At 35.9% G+C, this 25,728-nt stretch overlaps 1 protein-coding gene across 1 annotated transcript in view; it reads right to left on the reverse strand.

Annotated features, from left to right (window-relative positions):
* Nucleotides 1–25,728, reverse strand: part of FMN2 (formin 2) — a 162,700-nt gene that overhangs the window by 110,264 nt on the left and 26,708 nt on the right. The window contains exons 4-5 of the mRNA XM_050893860.1: nt 17,098–17,245; nt 13,787–13,842 (exon numbers count right to left, since the gene is read on the reverse strand). Coding sequence (XP_050749817.1) covers nt 13,787–13,842; nt 17,098–17,245 — 204 coding nt within the window. The remainder of the gene's footprint in view (nt 1–13,786; nt 13,843–17,097; nt 17,246–25,728) is intronic.

Raw genomic sequence — 25,728 nt, forward strand, 5'->3', positions numbered from 1 at the left:
CTGATCTCAGAACAGTTCACCGTTTTAAAAACTCATTTACTCAGGAGATTGGATTCAACTTCTCACAAGAAAAAGAGGTAATCCTTGAATCCTGAAATTCTACCTGCACTACAGGAAAAACCTAGAATGCACTGTTTTACAAGAGAATTTACCACGCAGACCATGAAATTTCTTTCAATAGAAGAAGTATTTTTTTAAAGTTTAAAAAAAAATGGGCAATCAAGTGAGATGATTAAGCAATTCAGACAAGAAACAAAAATGTATTGATGAATTACAGGGACTTTTTACCCCATGCCCTAAGAAACAATTTTTCTGCTGTCCTTGAGACATGGCATTTCAAACAACCTGGTGATTTGCTATTGTGTTGTTACCTAACAATCATCAACATATCCAGGTTTTCACAGAAACAGCATATTATGAACAAACAAGACTTTGCTGTGAATGCAGAGATATTTATCCAGAGGAAATTACATACTTTAGATTTATTCGATTTAAAAACCAACCAAACCAAAACCAAAACAAAATAAAGCCCCAGTATTTATATGCTTCAGTAATTATTTTAGATAGAGATATTTTTCATTTTGACTTTTAAGATGCCCTCAGACTAGTTGAATTAGATTTCTGTCTTTCCACTAGCAAGAAGTTTAAAGTCTTCCTCTAGATCAGAAAGGGCTGTATCAAAAAAACATAAGCCACAGCACACTTCCATTATCCTCAACAAGGAAGGAAATCTAAAATAAGTCCAATCAGAAATGAAAATTAGACAGTTTTCTTAGAAGAATAAGCAAGGGAAGACTTAATTTTTCATACATGTAAAGATGGTTAAAAGCTGTTGACAAGAATTGGAAGACCCAGATAAAAACCCACACATAATGAAAAGAAGGTTCATTTTTAATCCAAAGGACAATTCCACAGCAGAAACCTACGGGGTTTAAGAGAGATATGAGGGAACTCTGTCTTGCCTGGAGTTCTTACCCAGGACCCAGGTACTGTGGAACAGTCTTCTTTCTGTAAAGAAAGAAAGAAAGGTGGAAGCTTAAGCCTTGCTTTATCCAGGTGACTTGAGCGTGAAAGATGTGAGCAGGAAAAAAAATTCCAGAGGTATATGGCTATAGAACGGTGCCCAGCATTTCTCAAACAGGTTGTACACGTTCCATGTGCAATGAGTTGGATGCTCAATCTGGAACTGCTGGCCTGACTCTGTGTTGCACTGATAGGCTTGTGTGCGTACAGTATCCAACTGATCTGGGAATACTGGCTTTACTGGGTAAAGGTTGTACACTTGGCTCTGCATGTGTACCAAAAGCCCATACATTACATTCAATTCATTCCAACCTTGTCATGTTTTCCACATGTGCACATCAGATGTCCAGCATAAAGCTGATCTATATAGATAGAACACACCCAGAATCTTCAAACATGTAAAAGCTCAGATTACAGCTACCTCCTCTACTGAGTCTGACATCCTACTTTCTCAGATGAGTGACTGAAACCTACAGACCCTTTTATAACTAAATTTCCAGGCAGAAAAAAACCCACACATCTGTGGAAGTTAGCCCTAGTCTATATGTATACATACACACGCACACGTGTGTTTATATTCTATATTTATCTATAATCTATCTCAACTTGCATTTACATATATACTTTATGAACAGCCATAATGTGTCTTTTTCTTCTGAAAGTAAACAGAATGGCAGTTCTTAGTGGTAATTCTGGAATATTTGAAAAATAAAGACATATTACAGTTCGGTTTTAGAATTTAATGCCTTATGCTATTACAAGCCAACAAGTTACATCAGCAGTTTGATAATTTTCAGCAATTTGTCACTTAGTGTCATGAAATTTCCTCTCTGGGTGGAATTCATATTTAGATGATAGGATTACACTTCTTGGGTTTTTTTCGAAAACCTTAACCTTTTAGTTTCTCGACATCAGAATTCATGAATCAGAGTCTATGCTGCTACCTGATCGCAAGCACGCACAGGGAATAGAAGCATACAGTTAAACAGGATTAAGACGGCAAAATAAGACCCCCTCAGGTCTTCCAAGAAGTCAACACCTGGTGGTACTAGCAGCATCCAGTTACTTGGAAGGATGCTCCTTCCAACTACTCTGATGATAAATGCCTCTTTTCTACATGAAGTGAAAAATTTTTGAACATGCACGCTCACCAAATGGCACAAAGTAGTGCCACAGTAAGAATTTAATTCAGTCAGAGATACGTGATCTCTATTCAGGTTTCTCTCTTTAAAGCTGTCTCATTTTCAAAGCTACTTCCTGCAACTGCAGACCAACCTTAAGAAAAGGAGACACAACATTTTAACAGGCACTTTTGGTGCTACAGCAATTGTCAAATAAGAAGTACTGATGGATACTTGATTTGCATTCAAACAAAATAGCATTCATCTAATTAATTCTCACATCTCACTTAATCCTCAAAGCCCATTGCAGCATCTTAGTTTTAGAGCAGAAGTTGAGTCAAAAGCTGGCAAATTTGCCAATAGCATCAGGGAGAACTGTTGAAGCAGTAGAATTAGTATTTGGACGCTAGTTTCTTCCTCACACTATGAGATCAAATCTTTTTTGAGAAGCTTTCAGTATATTGAAGGTGCACATATGAGGACAAAGGATATACATTTTCACAATAGTCCATGTTTCTTCCTACAACCACAAGGAAACATGATGCACAGCTCCCCAAGATAGCACTGAACAAGCAAGCCCTGAAATAGAAATGGTGTAGTGCACTGCCCTGCCTGAAGTGATAAACTTTATTTGGTCGACGTGAGCTAATCTCCCACTCAGTGAAACACTGCAACAGATGGACTACACCAGCCTGCACTGTGCTGGCATTGAGACTACTTAGCTCTTCCTAAGCTAAAGAGCTAGGACATGTCTAATCAACCAAGAGGTTTTGTCATAACCTATCACGGGTGACAAAAAAACCCCCATTGCATGCAGAAATCAATAATTATTGCAATTCAAATAGTTCAAATAAACAAACATAGGATCAGCAGGGAGCACGGACCTTTGAAGAAAGATGCATGCATTATAAATGCCAACTTGTAAAGCTGGAAGTCAGAAGAAAACAGTTTTGTTCAGATTCAATTTCTTGAAGCTTCTGTTCCCGAAGAGTTTGAATTCCTTATCCCTGGGCTAAGTGCATTTCAGAGGATAAAATCCCAGTTCCTTACAGTTCCCATTTTAGTAAATAATAAAACACAAAAAACAATCAACTTGAGATACATCAAAGATTGAAAGAGTTTTCTCTCTAAGTTGTAAGACTCTGAACTGAACTGAAATATAACCTTAGGTTATCCCTAAGTTCTGCTACAATAGGAACCTCAAAAGAATTTTTGTAGACTACACACAAGACAAGATAAAATAAAATCTCACAGAACCACTGACCACCCTAGGAGCTACACAGCAGTCAAGTATAATTATTGTCGTCTTACATAATATTACTTTTACCCTGCACAAATAGCATTTTTCAGCCTGATGGCCCAGAAAGTTTTAGACTTGCTTTAGTTAAAAAAAACAACCAACCAACCAACCAAAAAAACAACCAACCAACCAAAAAAACAACAACGCCCCCCTCAAGTCTTGAAGGTCTCCTAGCATATATGAAACATCACTGTTAGAGAAGCATGAAAGAGTACAGCAGTAAACAATAAAGACTTCAAAAAAAGGCTTACCCCTCCACATAGCTCCATTTAGCCCAGAAAATGATTTAACTGTTCTGTCACTCACCCAGTGTAAAACAAGCATGTAAATGAGAATGGGCATAGAAAGAGAAAAAAAAAGTTCCACTTTATTAATCTTAATATTACCTTATTTTGCCTATTTCTGCTGTCTTTTTAGGTGTTCTGCTGTTGATCGCAAAGAAACTGCTAGAGTAGAATTAGCTGCACTTGGGTCTTTCAGCAGATGAAGAGATAACTAAAACCTAGCCACCTAGGCCAGCAATCCAATAGGCAACAGATACCTTAAGAGTCACAGATGTCCTTAAAAGTTGGGATAAAAACTGTTCTGGATTTATTTTCTGCTCAATATTTAGACTGTTTATTGAAATGACTATCACGTGATGAATCACTTCCTTTCTTCTATCTTCTGCATTTGTCCTAAAGTATTTTAACTACGAATTTAAAAGGTTTGGGTAGTTTTCCTGTGTTTCCAGGCCAAGGCAACTATCCATCTCATTCTGTTAAAACACAAAATAAAATCTTGCATACCTTGAACATTACTACAGTGGCATACTAGAGAAAGGAGTTGAACTTCTTCACACTAGGCCTGTTCTTGATTTTCAATTCAACTTGAGATTGACTGGCAGCCTGGGAAGTAGTCACTGTGTAAACTAACTCATTCTATTATTATTTCTGTGTTCTTTATATACAGAAACTATACTAGGTTTTATGCTAAAATAACTGTAAGGATTCTATTGCTCAAAATGTGAACATTAATAATCTAAATCTGAAGGACTCAGAACGCCTTTAATCTCCAGTACTGGAGATCAAAAAAGCTAATGATTTTCCAGGTGAACTTTGCCACATCCTGATAAGCAACTGTCCAAGTATGATAATTCTACACAGTACTTGCCCTTTTTATCCAAGAGTTCAGCCAGACCACAAAATGGGAGGTTCACATGTTCCTTTTGTTTCAGGCTTCCAGCAGGGAATAAGCAGCAAAAAATATCCACAGTAAGAATAAAACTTTGTAGAAAGGGATGAATAGCCTTCACTACTCTGAAATATGATCGTACTACTCACAACAGAAAAAGTTTGGAGAAATGGAATCAGAGCCCTCACAAATGTATCCACAAACATGCTGAAGGCAGGGGGCTGGAGGTCAGTCAGCTTCTCTAACTCTTTGAAAGTGTGAAGGCTATATTAAAAGAAAAGCTATATCATTTTGGGTGAGAGAACATTAAATAAAATCAATCACAATCAAATCAAAGATGAGCTTTAGGTTTTGAGAGGTTAAGTAAAAACTTTTTGGTATCATGGACATTAGAAAAAAGTCATTTGTCTCTTCAGGAAAAGTTGAATATTGAAAACAAAGAAAGTAATTAAACATTCAGGAATATGCGAGTTAATTTTTATCAATAGTTTTGGGCTTATTCTCTAAAGAACAACTAAAAAGAAAAATATGTATTTAAAAATACAGAAAATAAAAAAGTCATCTTACTGGTTTTACTTATACCAACTTAAAATGGACAACCTAATGATAACTATCTTTTGATCTGACTGTAAGTAGAAGTTAAACCGGTTAGTCTGTTTTGTATCCAAAGAGTAGAAATTCTTCTCAGCTTTACTTTTAAGTTCTCATTCAGGCATGGCAATATACCATGGTCATGGTTGGTTTTTGGTTTGGTTTTTTTTAAATAATTTTGGATATTTCTAAGTTAAAGAAATATTTCATTTTTACTAAGAAAAGCATTTCTTATCTCTCTTCTACATACAAGGTCCTGTGGAAATTCTCAGGATCTACACCAGTGTAAAGTAGAACCTGATCTTTAATGCTGAGAGAAATAAAACAAGAATTTAATCTTTAGAACGTGGCTCACTTTTGACCGGATGAGGTCTCTCAAATAGGTTAAGCCAACTTAACAAATGGGATCAGTCTGTCCTGCTGGGAATGTCACAAGAAGAAATTTTCTTTCAGTGACCAGATATTCTTTGGAGACACATTTTATGGAATGTGCACCTGTATGTGTATGTGTGTGTGTATACACATATGCACATACATGCACACAAACATATACACACACTTTTTCACGCTGTTTTCTTGTATTTAATATGATTTCTTCATCTGTTCTCTTCAATTTCTGTGGAGTTCTTTTAAAAAAGTTTGGAAGGTAGGTTAATACTATAGTACCTAAAATATTCTATGTAATCCAAATATAGTATGGTACCACTGAATACACAAAACCTCTTGGTTTTTCACTTCTCTCCAAAAGGTGAGAGGAATTTCATATGTAAATAATCAAACTTCCAATTTAAACCATATTTTGGGAGAAGGGGAGTTTATAGATTTTAATCTGAAATAGGATTTCCATTTTAGAGAGAGAATTCAAGAAAATAAATTTTATTTTAACAATTAATAAATAAAGCTCTGCTATATATTTTGCTCTGACCAACAATGCATATATGGAATGAACACTATCTCAATTTACCTATTTTCACGTGTAAAAAGAGTGAAGAGTCAGAGGAGAAAATAGAAAACAATTCAAAATTGCATTTTCAGTAAGTCTATGCCTATCATGCATTTATATTCACTGCTACCTCAGAGAAGTGACAGTGCTTTGCTAGTATTTTACAAGAAGCTCACTGTAGAAGGCAAGAAAAGAAACATACTAGTGCTCAGAATCACACACACAGAGACAGAAAAGAGGTAATTCTTCCTATCTAAGCCCTATCCCATACAATAATTCATCTCTTAAGAAAGAAGGAGAAAGTCTCTTACACTATAGCCAAGGATTTTAAGTACCACCAAGTAATTCTGGTTAAAATACATAAGTTTCTCAGGTTTACTCTCATTTCTCCTTGTTTTCCCATCAATAACAGAAGAAAGGAAAGTCTGTAAAGCCTAAATTAACTTCCATTGGATAGAATTTGCAAGCACTCTGTTCAGACATTATTATTGCCTGAACCTTAAGGTTGGTGCTACTTTTCAGAGAAGTTGTACCTAAAACGACAAAAAAGTCTGTCTGGTTTTGTCTAAGTATAAAGCATAGTCAAAATGGAAAATGCAGAATGTCCAATATGATTACAAGATGCAAAATTTATATTATGCTCTGCCATATTCTCATAAAAGTCTGTGATGTAGAAGTCATGAAACAAGATTAATCACTTGAACTCGACCAGCAGTTTCTTGAGAATTTTAATCAATGCCTGTAAGTATGCAGTATTTGAATTAGGAGTAACTCACAGGAAATATATGTGCTTTTAGAGCACATATTTTCATGTCTTTAAGCTTTTACCAAAGCAACACATCAGAAACAAAGCAAGACTTATCATTTTACCATTGACTAGGCAAAGCAGGAAGTACATATCAGCACTACCACATACCCATCCTCAGAGATGAGCAAAGTCCTGAGAAAAACAACCAAACTTCTAAGCTAGCCTTGCTTGGAGGAGGGTGCTGGTGGGGAAGGGATTGGACAGCATGACCTCCTAATGTCTATTCAGCCCTAAATTATGCTATGATTTTTATATTATTTCAGAACTGTAATTGAGGTAGCATGCCACTTTTCGAAGTGGAAAAACAGAATAAAGAGCCTTTCAAATTGAAATGAGCATGTAAGTAAAACTTCATCTTGACATTAACATCAAGAACACAGCTTAGAACAAAACAAATTTTAGTCTCACCATGGCCAGGAGGAAGAGTGCAAAAATGTGCTATTGTCACTCCACTGAAAACTATACCAATGTATTGTTCCTTTTAAAGAAGCAAACACTGCCTTCAAGCAAAACAATGGAAGCTAATCCAAGTATTGTGAAGTCTGGATATAATACAAAATACTAACATTTGTTCTGAGAATTAACTGCTTTTATTTTTCTACCACACAGGCTTGACATACTATACTCCTTTATTTATTTTTATTTAAATATGGAGTCTATGATTTATGTTCTATGTATGTCAATTAATTGATAAAAATGATGTATTTATCCTTTTTTTTTTTTTCTTTAATCTCTCCCTCATCAGAACTAAATGGAAAAGATTCAGGATTATGGTTGAATAAATGAATTTCATATCCAACAGAAAATTGACCTCTTTATTTAAATGATGGTAATTCAGCAATAAAACCTTTAAATTATCACTACAAAGACAGTCATCCAGAAGTCTTGTAGACCAAATCAAATGTGTCCCCTTCACTGGTTTAAAAAAAAAAAAAAACAAAACACAAACCACCACTACAAACTTAACAGGGACAGAACAGAACTTTCTAAACATTTAATGTTTCAGGATTTTTGTTATTACTTTTAGGACATGGTTTTATTATCTTTGAAAGATGCTCCAATTACTAAACCTTGGTCAGATTAAACACACTAAGTGTGCGTACTTTTTACAGGTTAACTTATTAACCACCAGAAAGCCACCACTTTCTGACTAAAAAAAAAAAAAAAAAAATTCTCACTGTAGGGTATCTGCAGGACCCCCCGGGAATGACTTAAAAGTGCCTTGCACAGTCCATTCAAAAATACTTAACTGCCATCTAGTGGCTGAGTAGGCCGACTTCTTTATGATGTCTTTCAGGCTCTCCAATTAAACACTTCTTCCCTCATTTCTAATATTTCTACTTGTGTTCTCATCCTTCCTTCAGGGCCTAAGAAATCCCGACATTATCAGAAGACAGTGTTTTAATCACAAAGTTCAGCTACTAGTCATATAGGAAGAAGAACAGACTAGAACAGACAATCTGTTTAAATTATATTGAGGTCTCAACTCCGAGAACCTCACTTCATATTTTAAAAAGTTTAATTAATTAATCTGCTACAGTTGTAGAACATGAAAAATCTATTACTGCTTATTAGGCTTTCTAAAAACAAACCAAAAAGAAACCTGAAAATTGCAGCACATTTAAACTGAAAAGTAAGTTCTAATATTAGGAGTCAAAGACAGATTTCCATCAAAAAAATTGCAAACTTCTGCATAAAAACTATATTTCATGAACATAAAAGACAGAGTATATCTGATTTGCACTTATGTCCTGGAGTGAAGTTCAACAAAGGCTAGACTCCCTTTTACTGCCTGAGCAAAATGCTCTGCACTTCAGCAGTTCCTATGACCCCAGCAGTAAAGTCTTCTGCCAGGTTTCTATCATCTCATTTCACACAAAGTTTGCTTCCTTTCTGTGCATTTTTGCTAAAGCATAATTTATTCTCAAGGCTAATATGAAAACACTATCTGCCTACATATGCTTCCTGATATTCACACGCTTTAAGCTAAGATATCCCAACTCTAACATTACACATTGGACCTACAATTAGAATGTAAGTTCTTATGCACCACATATTGCAAGCCTGGCTTTATTTTTGGAAGATAAGAACAAAACAGATTTATACCTCTGAATTTTTTTAGCTTTTTATTTTCTGAGATTGCAGTATGCTGGCATGATGTTGCCGGAAGTTTACATTGATACAGTTCTCCTTAAGACAATATATCCAATTCTATTTGTCAGGTCAGAGATCATCAGTTAGCTACAGTATTTACTTTGAAAAACGTAATAGGTACAGACTTCACTATCATTCAATTCACATGTAAAACTTCCAAAAGTTTGCTTCTTTCATACTCCTTTCTTTCCTCAGTGAGACAACTGAATATAGTAGATCCTTGTGAATACATCATACATTTTTGCTGGTTTTTTTTACCCAAATGTGTACCTTTTTTCCCCTGCTGAAATCTAAGACTTTAACAATCATACTTTTGTAGGAAAATAATTGTTTTAGAAGAACTGTTCATTGCCTCCCCAAGCCTTCTCTTCCCCCTTACAAAAAGTAACCCAGCAAGTAGTGAAGGGACGGAAAAGGAGTGACACATATTCCCAGGATCACTTCTGAATGAGTATCTCAAGAAAGAACATGTAAAATGAAGCAGTGTAAAAAGAGCCATAGCCACAGAATGGTTTGGGAGCTCATAAAGGAAGAGTTCCCAATTTTCCTCCAATTTCTGTTGAACACAGTTGTTAATCAGTCTCATCTACAGTTTGTCTCTACCCTGATAAAAGCCATGTAATACCGAAATAAAATGTTTTAAAAATCCCCCTTTTTTATTTTATTCTTTTTGTATGTGTAGTAGAATCTTTTCACTGTTTCAGATCAATCTTACATCTTACCTTCACCTGTAAAGAATCACCTTTCTGAAATTTCATTTAAGAGGTAGTTTTGAGCAGCACGCGTGTTTCCAAGACAAAATCTAGCTGTGACTTTTTATAATAATGAAAAGTAAATCCTAATCTCGCTAATGTTTTATATTTTTCTAAATAGACTGATTATGTATTTATCTTAAAGGATTTCACAACCTTTTTTCTTGTATTACTAAGTGTCAAAATTGGAACATTTCAAATGTTACTAAATTATTACCCTAAGGGGTTATAATAATTTGTCGTTAAAGACTAGAGTAAGAAAAAACGTTCCCGCTGAAAGGCTGAGAGAGGGGTTACCAGCAAAGTGTGGTAGTTAGGAATACTCTAAAGAGACACCCCAAGAGTCAGACTTATAATGTTTTCAAAGTGGAAAGTATATTCAACATGGCAAAACATATCCTGTAATTTAAGGTTTTTAAGGCTAGCATTGTTTCCCTATGATATTGTTGGAAAGCACACCAATAGATCATGCAGTAGAAATCTGTCTTCAGTGCCTGAGAACTGCCAAAAGTTTGCCTGGTTGTTACTACCAGTTGAAGTACGTGGCATTCCAAGAAGGCATATAATTTTGGTTGAGGGTTTATTTGTTGGTTTAAATGGGGTGAACCAAACCAAAGTGAACAGCTGAGCCGGAAACATTACAGGCATAAGAATTTTTTGATGGCAAGCTTTTCAGCTTTAAATATAGTTTAAATACTCAGTGCAAACTACCTCATAACCAAACTGCTAGAAATTGGAAGAGTCTGGCAAAACCTCATCTCCTGAGACAGGATTACAGAGACCAGGCATCATTAATGGCATGAAGAAGAATTCATTACATCCGGATGCTGACCTTTAAATAAATGTAATGAGGGCTTTCTTTTTAAATTTGTGTGATACTCAGAATAGACATTCATCACGAACCATCAAAAAAAGAAGAAATTTAAAATATTTTGATAATAAGGCATATAAGACAACAAGGAATTTAGGTGACTTCCAAACAACTTCAGGTTTTTGGTTCTGTGATGTCCCACTACTAACTAAAGCCTAGTTTTCAATGTACCCATTTTACAATTATAAGATGCTTTTTTTTTTTTCTTCTTTCTGCTAAGACTCTGTTTTTACCTAGCATGTAAACAAAATCAATCAAACCTGAAAACTGAGTTAAAAAGCAGGGAAAATTGCAAGGGTACCACAAAAGATCAGGGGCCTGAAACAGAAAGGAAATTGGCTCTTGTACGAAAGTACACCTGTCAAATCTAAACATCAGGTTTGAAGCTGGAGTTTCTAAATTAGGACATTCAATTTTTCTCTTTCTCCTTCACTAAAGGAGTTAGGCCTAACAAAGCTTTCTCTGTTCGTACTGGGAAGACTAACCAGACATTGTTGCTCCTTTTTGGCATTTCAAAACCAGGACTTGAAATGGCTGCCAATTTTTCTTATTTTTCCTCTGCTTACCAATTCCTGCACTAAAAGCAAGCACACCCCCAAGCTCTCACTTTTTTAATTGTAATTTTTAAAAATTAGCTATTTTGGACTCAAAAGAGCAGTCTTAAAAACTTTAGGAAATTATACTGCAAAATATGAAGCTTATGTCTAACACTGTAAAGGTAAGGAAATGGAGAGGATATCTAAAAAAACCCCTTCCAGTGGCAAGAAAGTATAGAATCTAGGCTCTGTGTGTTACTTATGCTTTTAATTTAGAATTTTACACTAGGGCTCGCTTCCTTTGTCATGTATCAAAAAAGAAAGAGAAAAATCTCCTACTTGGCTAACTTCAGCCAATGCTTGCTTCAGAAAGAAAAACTATGGACAAGCTAAACAAAGAATAAAAGCGGCTAGATCTCCAATAGAAACATTTCACAGTATTTCTTCACTTTAAAGAAGTACAAATAACACCAAGAATTATTTGATTGCAGTAAAGGATTAATCTACAAACATGATGAAAAAAGTTAGTGTGACCATTCTACTTTCTAGATGTTTTTATAGATTGACATAGATATTGATAGATAGGTAGAAAACACTCAACTGTTTGGGACTGTACAGAAATAATTTGAACACATGAAAACATTTTATCCACATGCAGTTCCTCAAATTCAATAACTTCCATTCTGATTTTCAAAATAAACCAGAATGATGATGACATAATATAGCAAAAACTTGAGATGATTTTCTGCGAGGTGATCATGCATTCAAAACAGTTACTTCTGCTCTTCATTGATGAATAATAGTACAGAATGGAAGAAGTTCACATTACTGTCATAAGCGATCAACATTGAGCAAGAGGGATGGGGATCTCTAACAACACTAGCAAATGCAATTCAGTAATTGGACAACATAATAGGCTAGTTTTAAAAATAACCAAAAAACTCCAACGTGAAGTAAATGTTATTTGTTCAAGCAATCAAACAGTGCTCTAGTGCTGCTGGTTAAACTTCATTCTCATAGCAAAAGAATCAGGTTTTTTTAGGTAAAGTACCTAAGCATTCATGAACCTATTTCCATTAATTACATTTCCAATTAAAAAAGTCTTTTATATAGGTTGTTTCTTGTAATGAATTAAAATCCTAGAGACAGATTAAATATGCTCCTTGCATGCAATACCTTTCTGGAAGTATAGGAAAAAGTTCTTTTTCACAATAAATACTAGAAAGCATTGCTTTTGAAACCTGGGTGACTGAAATATAAAAATAGCATGGGACAAATATATTTTAGTTTAAACTTACAATATTGCAATGTAGAATAATTTTGTGATATTATTTTAATTAATAGGCTCTAGTTTTTAAATGTCCTTAATTATGGAGGTAGAAGCATTTAGGTAACTGACTAGAAGAACTCCTTTAATGTTGTTTGGCAAGACAAAAGCCATAAAGGTAACATACCTAGTCTCCCCACCCATGCTCATAAAATACTTTATCGAACCTGGATTAAATTTGCAAGTCTAATGATCAGTAGCATGCATTTCACTAGGCATTCCTTATTTTCTCCCTCAAAAGCAAATCACCAATCATTTTCACAAATGTTTCTCAATGCAGTGATGCCTGAACCATCCAGTCATTAACAAAAAAACCCCCCCAAGCCAACAACAAAAAAACCACAAAAAACAAACCCCACGGGGGGGTGGGAGTGGGGGGGGTGGGGCGGGGCACGGAGGGGAGAAAAAAAAAAGATATCAAGAGCTTTTGGCCACTCCTTGTTCCAAACCAAGATTTAAGGAAACCAGAACTTTGCCTTCCTCTTCATGACTTCCAGAACAATTGAATAGTCTTATTCACCAGTAAGGTAAGTCTGGTACCTGTGATCGGAGAGCTTTCACAGAAAATAAGCTAGTCTTTTGAGGAAACAAAATTTGAAATTCCTCAACTCCATCAAACTGGACCACATTTAATGAAGAATATAACATGAATGGTGACATGTTAAAAAAAAAAAATAGGCTGCATTTATGTTGAACAAGTCCAATCCAGACTAAGTCTCCGTTGTCCCAGTATTACATTATCTCCTTTGAAGTCCAGCATGGCACCCTGTATGTTCACTTACTACCACTGCTGTAAGCTTCAGTGGAAAAACAGAAAAAATCTCTGCCAGTCTCATTCACATGAACTTTTGTAGATTAGCTAATATAACCAGATCTTCTATTACTATTCCTTAGTAACGCCATCAGACCTCCAGAACCAAGTGTTAACTTACTTCTGAGTGAAGTGAACAATAACATTTTACAAGAATCACCTTAGGCAGGCAGGAACCTTCAATCTCTGTACCTAGATACACTACGGAGCATGTAAGTATTTTGAAATAAAAACTTAGAATCAAAAACACACTTCCGAATGTTTGCATTCAGAACATTCAGTACACAAAACTATTGCAAAAATGTCTGAAGTACTGCTTTTCCAGTCTTTTTACAAAATGATAGATAAAACACTTCTGTTAGAATCTTACCTGTACCCGCTGAACACCTTCTATGCATTGTTTCTCTGTTTCTAGGACAGTAGATTTCAACTCTGAATTTGAAAAGAAGATACAAATTTTAAAAGATCTACATAAAAAAATTCACTGGTCTTTCAAAATACACATTAAGAATGTCATGAAAAGAGGGCAGAGTTAAAAAGAAAACAATGTTAACTGTCCCACTTTCCAAATTCTCCATCTAAAATTAACTGAACAGGTTATATGCATAAATTAAGCCAGCCTGATCTCAATTTGCAATGTATGTATTATGACTCAACATTAAATGCTATCATCTTAAACTTGAAAGAAGTCCATTTTGATTGTCAAAATTTCTAAGTCAAAGAAAAATAGTTACTTATGGCTCTATTATACACATTCCACAGAAGGTCAAGAGAAGGTTCTCATGCTTGTTCTTCCCATCCAATCTCATTAAGAAGTATTTCTGTCCTTAAGGTCTGCGGATTGTGTCTGTTCACAAAAGGCCAAAAGAACCCCTGAGCAGAATGATGACTGTTGGCATCTACGTTGTCTTTTTCGTATACTCCACTGGCCCTCCTCTGCCCTACCGTCAAAATTTGAAATCTCCACGATGAGATAGATAGTGATACAGATCTAAACTCACATTTTAAAAGTGTGCTTGAATGCAATTGGCCTTACTATTGCAAATACATTTTGAGAAATCTCAATTTCATCCTAGCTCTATTATTCACTGTCTACAACATCTCAGCCTTACAAAGGGATGGTTTGGGACAGTACACTTATTGTGTAAGTGTACAGTCAGAGGTTCCCAGAACTGGGGACATTCAAACTGAGGATACAAAACTAATTCTTCACCTTTGTACTGAATTCCACACCCTCTCTTTTGGGCAAAGAACCAGCATTAATTTGACTTTTGAAATTTTGACCACGTTACTCATTTACATTGAAAAATAGAGCAGCAGTACTTGTACTAGTTGTATCTTCTTCAATTATTTTCTACTTTGGAATAACTAATGAGAGTCCTAATGAATATCTATGCATTCTTTCACTTAATTACTGTCTTTAAATGGAGAAAAAAATTATTTGTCCCAGAATGATGGTTTTAAATGGAACTACAGATCTCCAATTATCACTGTGACAATGAAAAATAAAATAGCAGTGGGACTAAGAACTTTTATCTGTGCATTTTACTTGGAAAATGGGCATCAAAACAAAAAGACACCCCCCCAAACTAGATTTCCTTTCTTATTTTAAAACCTGGATAACAATTAGTCTATCTACAAACACTAGTTTTTGAGTTCTCTGTTTTCATAAAAACATTTCAATTTAAACCAAACCTAAGCACAAAAGAAATTATATTAAAACCTTGATTGTGCTAATATTTATTTCAGTGAGACACGTACTGTACATTCCTGCATTGTTTCTACAGTGCTGTATTTTGATTGGCTGCTAGATAAAAGAAATAACAGATTTTGTGCTGGAGATGACATAAGCATGTAACAACCCAATACACGTTCAGGACCCTCAAGTCTTTCGGTAAGCCATTGCAGAGAATAATAAAGACTTATTTTTAATTTATTTATGGAAGAGAGAGAGTCTTGTAGTTAAAGCACAGGGCTTGAATTAAAAGCTCTGGTTTCCATTCTGACCTTTCTACAGATTTCTTCTCTGACCTTAAAGAACCTCTCTGTGCCTCAGTTTCCTTGCCTGACAGGAGATAACTAGAAAAAAGAAAAAAAAACAACCAAACAAAACCCACAAAAAATCCCCAGCAGCTACACGGTGCAAAGTTCTCTAACCAGCTTAGTAGCTGCTGCTAATGATGCTTCTTTAACTGGTCATAGCCTAATTTTGTACACAGGACAAGAACAGAAATATTTTTCTTATACCTGCCTAGAGAACATGGGTGTCTCACATCCTTCTTATATCTTTTAAGGGTACCACTATATAGCAGGCAAATCTGTTGACCATTTGCAGGAAGAGCGAAGCAGTTGTGGTCCAGTACATCTGGATTCATAATTCCTAGACATTTGGCCTCCTCACAGCTTTCTGACAATCCCAGCTATTGGGAGGCGACACGTACAAGGGGGAAGTTTCATTGCCAGTGGCAGTTATGGTGCAAGGCCACCACTTGAAAATTAACAATCCTCAACCTTTTTTACTTTTTTAATTGTTTACTAAAACAGCATTTCAAGTCTCATCTGACAGAATTGTTCCCAGTCATAAAAAGCTGGATGAGGATAGGCTGTCATTAACAGGAAATAACTCATCATCTCTCACTTTGACAAGTTTTTAGAATGGATAAATCATGCCTTGTTGTTGACTTTCAGATAAGTCCATTTACTGAAGAAAATTCAGGATGCTACTAATGAACTGGACACTCACTCCTCATTGCAACCAAAAGAACCCCACCAAAAACAGTGAATGATTGTTTTCTGGTAAAAGCTATTAATGTCTCTTTTGAAGGAAGGAAAAAGTATTAACATTTTTAAACTAAGCAATTGTGAGATACTTGTTTTACAAATTATCTGGAAGAGAACATTTTTGGCTAACTCTACCTCAACTGATTTGCAAAACTAGGAAGACTTCACCAGTATTTGAGCATTGGTGATCTCCCCAGGGCCTGTGTACATTTGCTCACACCAGGCTTTATTCTTTGCTAATGTTTAGTACTAAACAAGACACGTACACACACAACTTAGAAAGTAATGTTTCCTGTTATGCAAATTGGCACAAACTACCTCCCTTACTCAAAAGTTCTCAAAAAAATAGGAACAGGCTGCTCCTATATATTTGTCAATATTTAACAATTTGACAGAATTGTCTAGCTTATTTTTACCTCAGACAGGTTTTGTTCTAAAAAGGGTTCTAAATATAAGCTGAGTTCAGGATGATGAGCAGTTAATTTTAAGGTTAGTTTGCCAAAATTTGCTGAATCCACAAAGGAATACCTTACACCACTAATAACTTTCGGTATACCACCAGTGAGTTTCTGAAGTTTTCCATATTTTTAAGAAGAGAAAAGTACCCATATTTCATGGCTCTGAAGGTATGTAAACTGGAAAGGAACAAAGGTCACAACACCTGGTAAAATCCATTAGTCAGCAGATGCCAGGTGCACATCTTGGTTGTTAACCAAGAGCATGCATATTTGCTGAATATTTCTGATTAGATTCCTACTAGCTAACATTATTTCTGATGCTAATCCAAGATCTTCAAAATCAGGTATTTGTTAGAAGTTAAGATATTAAGTTTATATCTCGGATTCTAAAAGAGAGCAGCTCCCCCCCATGCCATACACATATCTTGTCTGTGTCCAAGAACTATACCTTCTTCTGTAATTTTGAGCCTTTGTTCTTCATCTGGAGGTTTGGGTGGGGGCCACACAGATGGAATTCTCCTTGGAAAGCTTCCTTCAATGTAATCTGATGAATGTGTGGGTTGGCTAACTGCAGCCCAAGTATAAAGCTGGTCTTGCTGTGGTTATTAAAAAAAAAAGTTGAGAAGTTCATATAGAAAGACAAGCTCAAAATATCAAAAGCTTTTGTTTCCAACACAAATAGCTCAACATCCACCTCTACATCAAGGCAGACTTGGTTTTATGCTCTTCATCTCCTGACAAAGACTTAACATAAATCTATATTAAAAGAATTTAATGTTTCAGTTTTGGAATTACCTCTATTAACAATAGAAAATCTAATCTTTTAGGTATCTACAGCACAATGAGATGCTAGAATACAGTTCAGCACTTTTTTTGAGCATGAGGAACTCTTTGCCACTTCTTTCCTTAGAGAGATAACAGGTTCTGTCCATCATGACTCTACTTCTTTACAAATGGCTAGTTTATAGGTTAGAGAAAAATATTTCAGTCCACACTCTGTGTAATCTTTTCACACCAAATGCACAAGCAAGGAAAAGAAGCAGGATTATTTCAGCATAAATTAAAATGAGAGATCTATTCTTTGCAACCCTGTTTTTGTCATTTACATTTCCATATTCATAGAAAGGCAGCTAAAAAGGTGGGTTTGCTTTTAGAATAAAATTTAAAAAAAGAAACCCAACAGCTAAAAGTATTCTCAATCCTCTGGGCTCAAATCAGATTATATCCTTATTACCCAATAGCTTTGAGTTTGATTCACTTATTAAAAGTAGGAGACATCCAGGCTGTCTGATCAAAACTAGGGCAAACTTACCCTTTAAGCCAACAGAAAGATTTTAGATGACCACAATTCAAGTAGTTATTCTTGTGACTCCCAGTATGCATCAACGTACACACCTTGTGATTACTTTATAATACTGTAAACTCTTTAGAGATCAATTGCAGCAACTGCATGAGTAGCCTAGTAAGTAATCTGTAAATATGCAAATATTGTAGTACAAAACTGGGAAAAAAAAAAAATCAAATACCAGGATGAAAATACAGCCATATCACACAGTAATATCTTCTTACAAAGATCATGTTCATTACACTTCATGCACAATATTGCCTGAGTAAACCATTAATAACAGATATTTGTTCTGCTGCATATTTATTTTTTAGATTTTTTTTTTTTTTTTTTTTTTAATTTTACACAGATACTAAACATTGAAGAGACATTCAGGGGGAAGAACGAAATAATTTAACACTTTTTTGGGGATAATCGCTATTCCATGTGACTAAGCTTCTACTTGCCTAAAAATAAGTTGTGATAAGAGTGATAATACTTTGTTGAGAGCAACGTACTTAGAACAGACAAATGCTGGTTATAAAGTAAAAAAATTTGGTTTACAGAGCACGCCTCAAACAGTCAGGGTCAAAGGAAGCTCATTAGATCTTTCCAGCATGAAAAACATGGCAAAAATCCAGCCACGGACCTTAGATAAAGGTAAAAATAAATGGATAAAAAGCTTAATACAAAATCACATCAGGTTCTTTACATAGCCCTGAGTATTATGTTCCTTGAAAAAGCCTATCCTTTTCCCATTACTATGCTACTGCATTTGAACATCCAAACAGGCTTGATTAATGCAGTTCTTTCAGTAACTTAGTACTTTCCCTTTGTCTAATTCCAGCTTTTTAGAGGATATATATTTTTGAGTTTCTGCCTAATTTCCAGTACTGTGGGAGTAAAAGGGAGAGGGAGAGTCATACCTGTACATACTGTGTAAAGAAAAAGAAAAGGTACTGGATTTTGCTATTTGTCTTGTTTCTGCACCATCCAAATCTCAAAAACACAGAGGAAAATAAGGTACAAAAAAGTCAGAGGCAAATCAGAACAAAATTTTTTTGCCCACTCTACTACCTTACGCAGTCCAGGGAACACAGGGAAGAACAGGCTCTACAGAGGGTGAGCTGGGTAAGCACAGTCCACTTTCAACGGGCATACATGTAGGGTTATAGGGCAATAAACCAGAAGACAACAGAGTGTAAATAATACAGACATAGCATGAATGAGGAAGACAAACAGTTAAACTGTTCCTGGACATGATATTTCACCATGCCAGTTCTTGAAAGATATAGTACAATCATTTAACAACAAATTTTTGAAGTATGATTAGTCTACATGAATTAAGATGTATTAAAAAAATCATGGTATGTCTAAGAATTATTGTACAGATGGGATACATTATGAGGGTAATAAAATATGAAGTACCTATGTTCTTGCTGATAGAATTTACAGCATATAAACTATGAACAGTTATAAATTAAGACATCACATGACTCCATAACCGACTCCTAACCCAGCATGGGAACTTTGTTTGTGAGTACAAAAGACGGTATTTTCTGGTTTGTGTTGTTTTTTGTTTTGGAATTCGTTTCATTTACTATTCAACATAGAGAAGGACGATTCAATAGACTCATCATGTAATAGAAATTTACAGAGGTAAATGTAAACTTGCAAAAATGCCTTGAAGGGACTTGCACTACAACCAAAATGTATCCGTGTTCAACACATAAACAAGGTATTTAACAACAGCTACATTCAGATTACTTGCAAACTAATAAACATAACTTAAAATATGAAAAACCCTCATGACAGAAAGGTAGTCTGAAGGTCTGGACTTCAAGTTGATAGTCCATAAACTACACTTAAAATGGGAAAAGATTAACCCTGTCTCCACTCTCGTGCCCTTCAAAAAAGATGAATCATTTGAATGTCCTAATGCCTACTCACTCAAGATACTGTCAAAAATCTAACCCTCTTTTGTCTTTAGCTCCTTGTCAGTTAATACACTAACCCATCTCATTTCTCCTTTTTCAAATCTGATAATGCCATAAATGTGCATGATTATTAGAACATTTTGAAGAAAGATATATGCAGCCAATTCTCAGATGTTGAAGTAGTATTCAAGCAAAAGAAACAAAATAATCCAAATAAAAAAATCCAGATTTGCTTTTATCATTAATAGTTGCAATACAAGCATCCACGAAGCTAGATTTCCACATCCAACTTTTTCTCCTTTAATCTTTTCATTTCAGAGGCAATTTTTACTATATATCATTGTAAGTACAGCCAGTGAATACTCTTACCGTGATCAAGCTTTGAATACATCTGGAATTTCCACTTCATCTTTCTCAGACTCCACTATTTAGTGTTTAAAGCACTTCTTTTGCAGGTGGGGAAAAAAAAAAAAATAATATATCCCTGTAATGAATGATCCCAGTCTTATTTATTCAGACTCATTTCTGGGCGGACATTGAAAGCTTAAAGCTGTCTGAGTCCAGTGCACCAAACACGATGTCAAGAAGAGTTCTCATTTCCACACATCCTTACACAGCACTTTCCACTGGTTCTTAAAACTGCAGAACATTCGCACATGGGCGAGGCAAACTGCCTGCAGGATCTGATGGTACCTAATCAATAGGCATTTTACCACTTATAGATGCTAGCGTTTAGAATAGAGTCACAGAGTCAGGTCTGTAGTTTAACTCACTCTCTTCCCAGCCAGCTCTCAGCAGGCACAAAGAATGGCTTTTTGTAACAAATTTGCATTCTCAGGTACCACAGTGTTACATTTCAGGTACATAATATATTAAATATCAATTACGTTCCTTCACTACTTGAGCTAAAGGTATGCTTCCCTGCTAAACTTTAAAGATGGAAGCCAATGCTGTAAGCTACTTAAAGGAAGGGCCTCTAGCAAGTGACATATAGAAAGAGGCTGGTGGACCCAGAAATAGGGCCATGAGCTAGACCTGCAGCAAACATCAGAAGGCATACTGGTGGACCTTGAGCTTTCAGAAAAGGGGTCACACATTTTTCACACAGACACCAGGTTTGTTCCCCGGGCCACAGACTGAATTAGAGATTAGTATATCCCCCACTGTAGGAATATAATGTGCAAACTTGAACTGATGCTTTTGGCAGCTGTATTGCTCCTGGAGATATGCAGGTAATACAACCTTCTGTTCAACACCACTTCAGTTTTTAATTAACTGTTTATCTGCTTCCAGTTCAAAGGACAAAGATGGCCATTGTGAGAAATGCTTAAAAGAGGTACAAGACATGGAGCTGAAACAGCAATAAATTTGTATACACATCTGTCCAAACTGGTTGCAAAAGCATGAATTAGCAATGTGAGAATCAAGGGGAAAAAAATCTGATCAGAAGTATTTTGACAATTCTCAAGGAAAAAAAAAAAAAAAGCACAGTCAGATGATGTGTAGTGAGATGGAAAAGGTGGGGCAGTACAGAAGCACATTACTATCAGGAATAGCCTCTGCTCTTCAGCTCAGCACAGCAGTAGATGGGGGAAGCGCATTAGCAGTACCTCTGAACTTTCTTACACTAGAGTGAATTGATACTAACTTCCCTGACGGCTGCTGTGTTAAGCCATGATGGAATTAGGCCCTATCTTGCAGGGCATTTGTTTTCAAATAGTAAGCTTGAACAATTTTTCACTAGAACCCCAAACATTTGAAGTTATCCTGAAGAGGAGAGGACAGAAGGGTTGGCATGTCCACAGACAGGTATAAATGAGCCAGGAGTAAACACAGAGTGGTAGTTACAAGAAGTTTCCTACTCATCAAATCGGTCTGGATGTGGACAGCCTTCTCATGGGAAGAGCTGGAGGAGTGGGGAGAGGAAAAAGTATAACTGCATTTAAGATGGAACTAGATAAACTCATAGAAGAATTACATTTTATGGTACTTGGGGTATGCAGGGACCAGACTCCATGACTCAGAAGGTGTTTTCCAGCAGAAGAGCTCCAAAGAGCTTGTTCCACATTTGTGTATAACTGCTTGTCACTTAGACTGTTTCAAGCGCATGGAAGGAATTTTTTTTTCCATTCAGGAAGTTTAATCATTCTAATGTACTAAGTATACAACCTCTAAAATGAAAGAAAGCCAATTGCATGTTTGCACTGCGTATAAATAGTTAATTGGACAAGCACGGTTTTAGTTCGAGAAATAAGAGCCTGACTACCTCAAAATGTTTTTATCAGCAGGAGACTGTTTTATTTTAAGCAGCTTTTAAAATAAAGAAATCAATACTATCAAGAATGGGGAAAGTGGTTTACTTTTTGAGGAGAGGTTCAGTAACAGAGCTCTGTCTGACCACAGACAGAACAAGAGCAGTGATTAAACATGGCTCTCAGCTTGTACTACCTTTGGCTGTATTAGTGAGCACAGATGCCTTCCAAGGCTGAAAAACAGCAAGTCAGTCATAATACTGTAATATATGGCTGAAGTAGCACTTTATCCTCATAAACTAAATTTGATGCATGAGAATTTTACTTGAGGATTTTTTTTCTTTTCAGAAAACTGATGTGCCTCAACAACTAATTTAAACACACTTCAAGTGTCAAAAAACCATGAAACATTTCTTTCCCATGAAATGACTTCAACCTCCTCAACAAAACAGAACAATCTTGCTTGATCCCATCAAACTTTGCTCAGGATTCAACATCACATCCTGGGGATATGAGGGGCCAACAGAGCCAACAGCCCTGCAGTTAGGGCCCTCACAGGGAAAGGAAATCAGGAAACTAAATTTCAGATTTCCACATCTATTCTTATTCTGTTCCAGAGCTATTGTCTTGGTCTTCCTATTCCCCAATAACTTCTACATTTAATATAGCTGAATAGGTTGAACTGGTGAGCTTACAACAAACTTTCCTTGGAAGAGGGAACAGTGGCTAGCCTTCTATGAAACAGAAAAACCTCAAGATCTAGTCTCTTTGCACATCCGACAAACTCCCACTTGGAAGACCACATCCCAAGACCACTAGATTATCAGCTGTTACTTAGACCACATGACGGTGTGTCCTTTTTCATTCACTCTCTCCAGAAATTTTAAGCTGAGGCAAGAAGCTTCTCCATCAGGAGTTGTTTTCACTTACACAGTTCTGCAGTAAGTTTGGATTCTGACAAATTTGAATTTCCCAAAGAAATCTGTTTCATTAGAAAATTTCTTTCTTTCCCCTCTATTCCATTTGAAAAGGTGATTATTACTACTGTAAAAACTTCCTCTTGAAAAGAGACATGCAATATACACAAATTCAACTCTCACTGTATTCTCAATTCCAAGCTAGAAAAAATACATTGTGTTATGACTGTCATTCATAAGAAAGTGAACTAATGTACAGAAAGTCATAAAACAAAGATCTCTTGAGGTGACAGAGTGACCACCACCTTTACCCTATGCACAATGATTTTGAAAATTTTAAACAGGTGGTGCAAACTTAACATCCGGTATGTCCTCTTGAAGCAGTTCTTCAGAATAACAAGCAGGTAAGACATGTTCTCTGCAAAAAGAAGCATGAAAACGTAGCAATATCCCACATATAAAATACCTCAGTTGAAAACGTATGCAGTAGCATCACCACGAGTAAGTGGAAAGGAGAAACAAAAAGGAAAAAGAGAAGGCTAGAAGACTGCAGGGCCAGATGTAACAACTATAAAATAAATATGCAATTAAAATTAAAAAAAAGGAAGCAGGGAAACAGCATAACAGGAATACTTCAGCCCAGTGATCATTCAACTGTTTCCATTTTACTACTCTCAGGAATATTCAGAGTTGCTCACCACGAAAGACAAACTGTCACAAAGCGTGATTGAGCAATGGAAAAGGAAGAGGAGACATGGGGGCTTTGATTTAGCCAAACTCAACTACCATGGTAACCTACATGACAAACAAAGATTAAGACAGCAGATTAACAACCTGTTTTCTCTGCCCTATTCCACAATTTTCACTTGTTAACTTTTAAAGTCTTATTCGTTAATGACCCCCAATGTACTGCCATGACAAATTTCATAAGATGGGACTACATTCAGTCTTACACATTTTATTCCTGAGTATTGAAAGTATGCTTGAAGAAATGCTGCATTGTTGCCAGCTTTGTGCTGCAGTTTGGAAGAGAAGTTCTCCTAGCTGAAGTCAATTCTTGGGAAAGTTGCTCTTTGGAAACTGATCACTAGTATTTTGGCTCGCTGACTTCTGAGAAAGGAGTCTGTCTGTAATCTGTTTAACTACTAATTTTCAGACTGGCGTAAACAGTGCAAATAAATAAGTTAAAATTAAGTAAAGTCTTCATGTGACTAACTCCTCTTCCATCTGACCTGCAAAGTCCCACCGTGTGCTACTACTCAACAGAAAGAAAGCAGTGTCTTTATTTCCTCAAAAGGCATTTGCATCACCACAGGTGGCCAGGAGATAACAGCAAAAGAGCTATTTTTACAGCATTTCCCATTTATGCTGACTGTCTCTCTGCTTCCTTGTGGAAGCGTTATTTCCGAAACGGATGACAACCTAGTCAGGCATCAGAACTATGAATCGCACAAGGGGCAGTCCCTATCCCAAACTGTCAAACATGCCTATGTGTAAATCACATCATAACACAGCAAAGAAAGACATCCTCCAGAAGATGTCCATTTAGCTCTTTCATTATAGAATATGCTGAAATAATCTATAAATCAAGAAGGCATTAACAGCAGTACTCAACACAGTAACAGCATTCAATAAAAACACTGAAAAAGATGTAAAGAGAGCTAGCCCAATCAAAGTGACACCAGAAATAAAGAAAGATGAAAGCTGCGTGTGCATTTCAGACACATGTGGAAGAAGGTATTGCTGGTTAGTGCCATATGAAAAAAGTAGTTGTTGGACCCTTCAGTGTGAAATAGAGATTAAGTTCCCCAAACAAGGAGTATAGTATGGATACAAAGGTATGCTCAGTTTTCTTCTCAAAAGCACTTACAAAATGATAATAGAAAGCCTCTATCACGAAATCATTTAAATTTTCACTGAGAATATAAGTGTTTTAAACCTAATGTTCAGATACAACACACCAAACTACTTGGAAAGCTTGTCAGAAAAAAAGCAGAAATCTGCTATGAAAGAAAAAAAAGCCTATAGCTTAAGACTGCACAGTGTGAACTGGAAAATCTCGAATGGGAAGTCACAACTAGGGACTAGACGTCCACAACATGTAGTAATTGCAACTACTGGATAAAATGCAAACACCAAGTACAGTCAGTATTTCTTAATAGCACAGTGAAGCTAAACAAAGTTGCCTTGCATAGATAGGAAAATGCCAGCTTCTTTTATTGGTGTATGAACAGTTTAAATTCTAATGCAAATGTGTATAATTTATACACATTACTGATGGCTCTCCAAAGATAGCCATCTTCTAGCTTCTGTGATACATCATTAACAGAGGAGCTAAGCAGGAGATTAGATCTCTACTTGTTGAAAATTCTGATCCTCCAAGAGGTGGCTGCAAAACTTACCTGTGGTTACATTCTTGCCAAAGATGCACTGTTTAGCCAGCTCAGCCCTATGTTTATTTTACTCTAATAGGATAATATAATGAGGTAACTAGCTAAAAAGCTTAAGACTACATCTGCACTACAGAAGTATGACTATTTAATAACAAGACACAGTCATTTGGGACTGACAGAATTTTTCACAAAGCATTAATTTCTTACATATCATTCAGTCAGAGGATATTTTATTTTAATTTGAAACTTTAGAAGC

Source organism: Gymnogyps californianus, chromosome 3 (genome assembly GCF_018139145.2).
Source record: "Gymnogyps californianus isolate 813 chromosome 3, ASM1813914v2, whole genome shotgun sequence".
Taxonomy (NCBI): domain Eukaryota; kingdom Metazoa; phylum Chordata; class Aves; order Accipitriformes; family Cathartidae; genus Gymnogyps; species Gymnogyps californianus.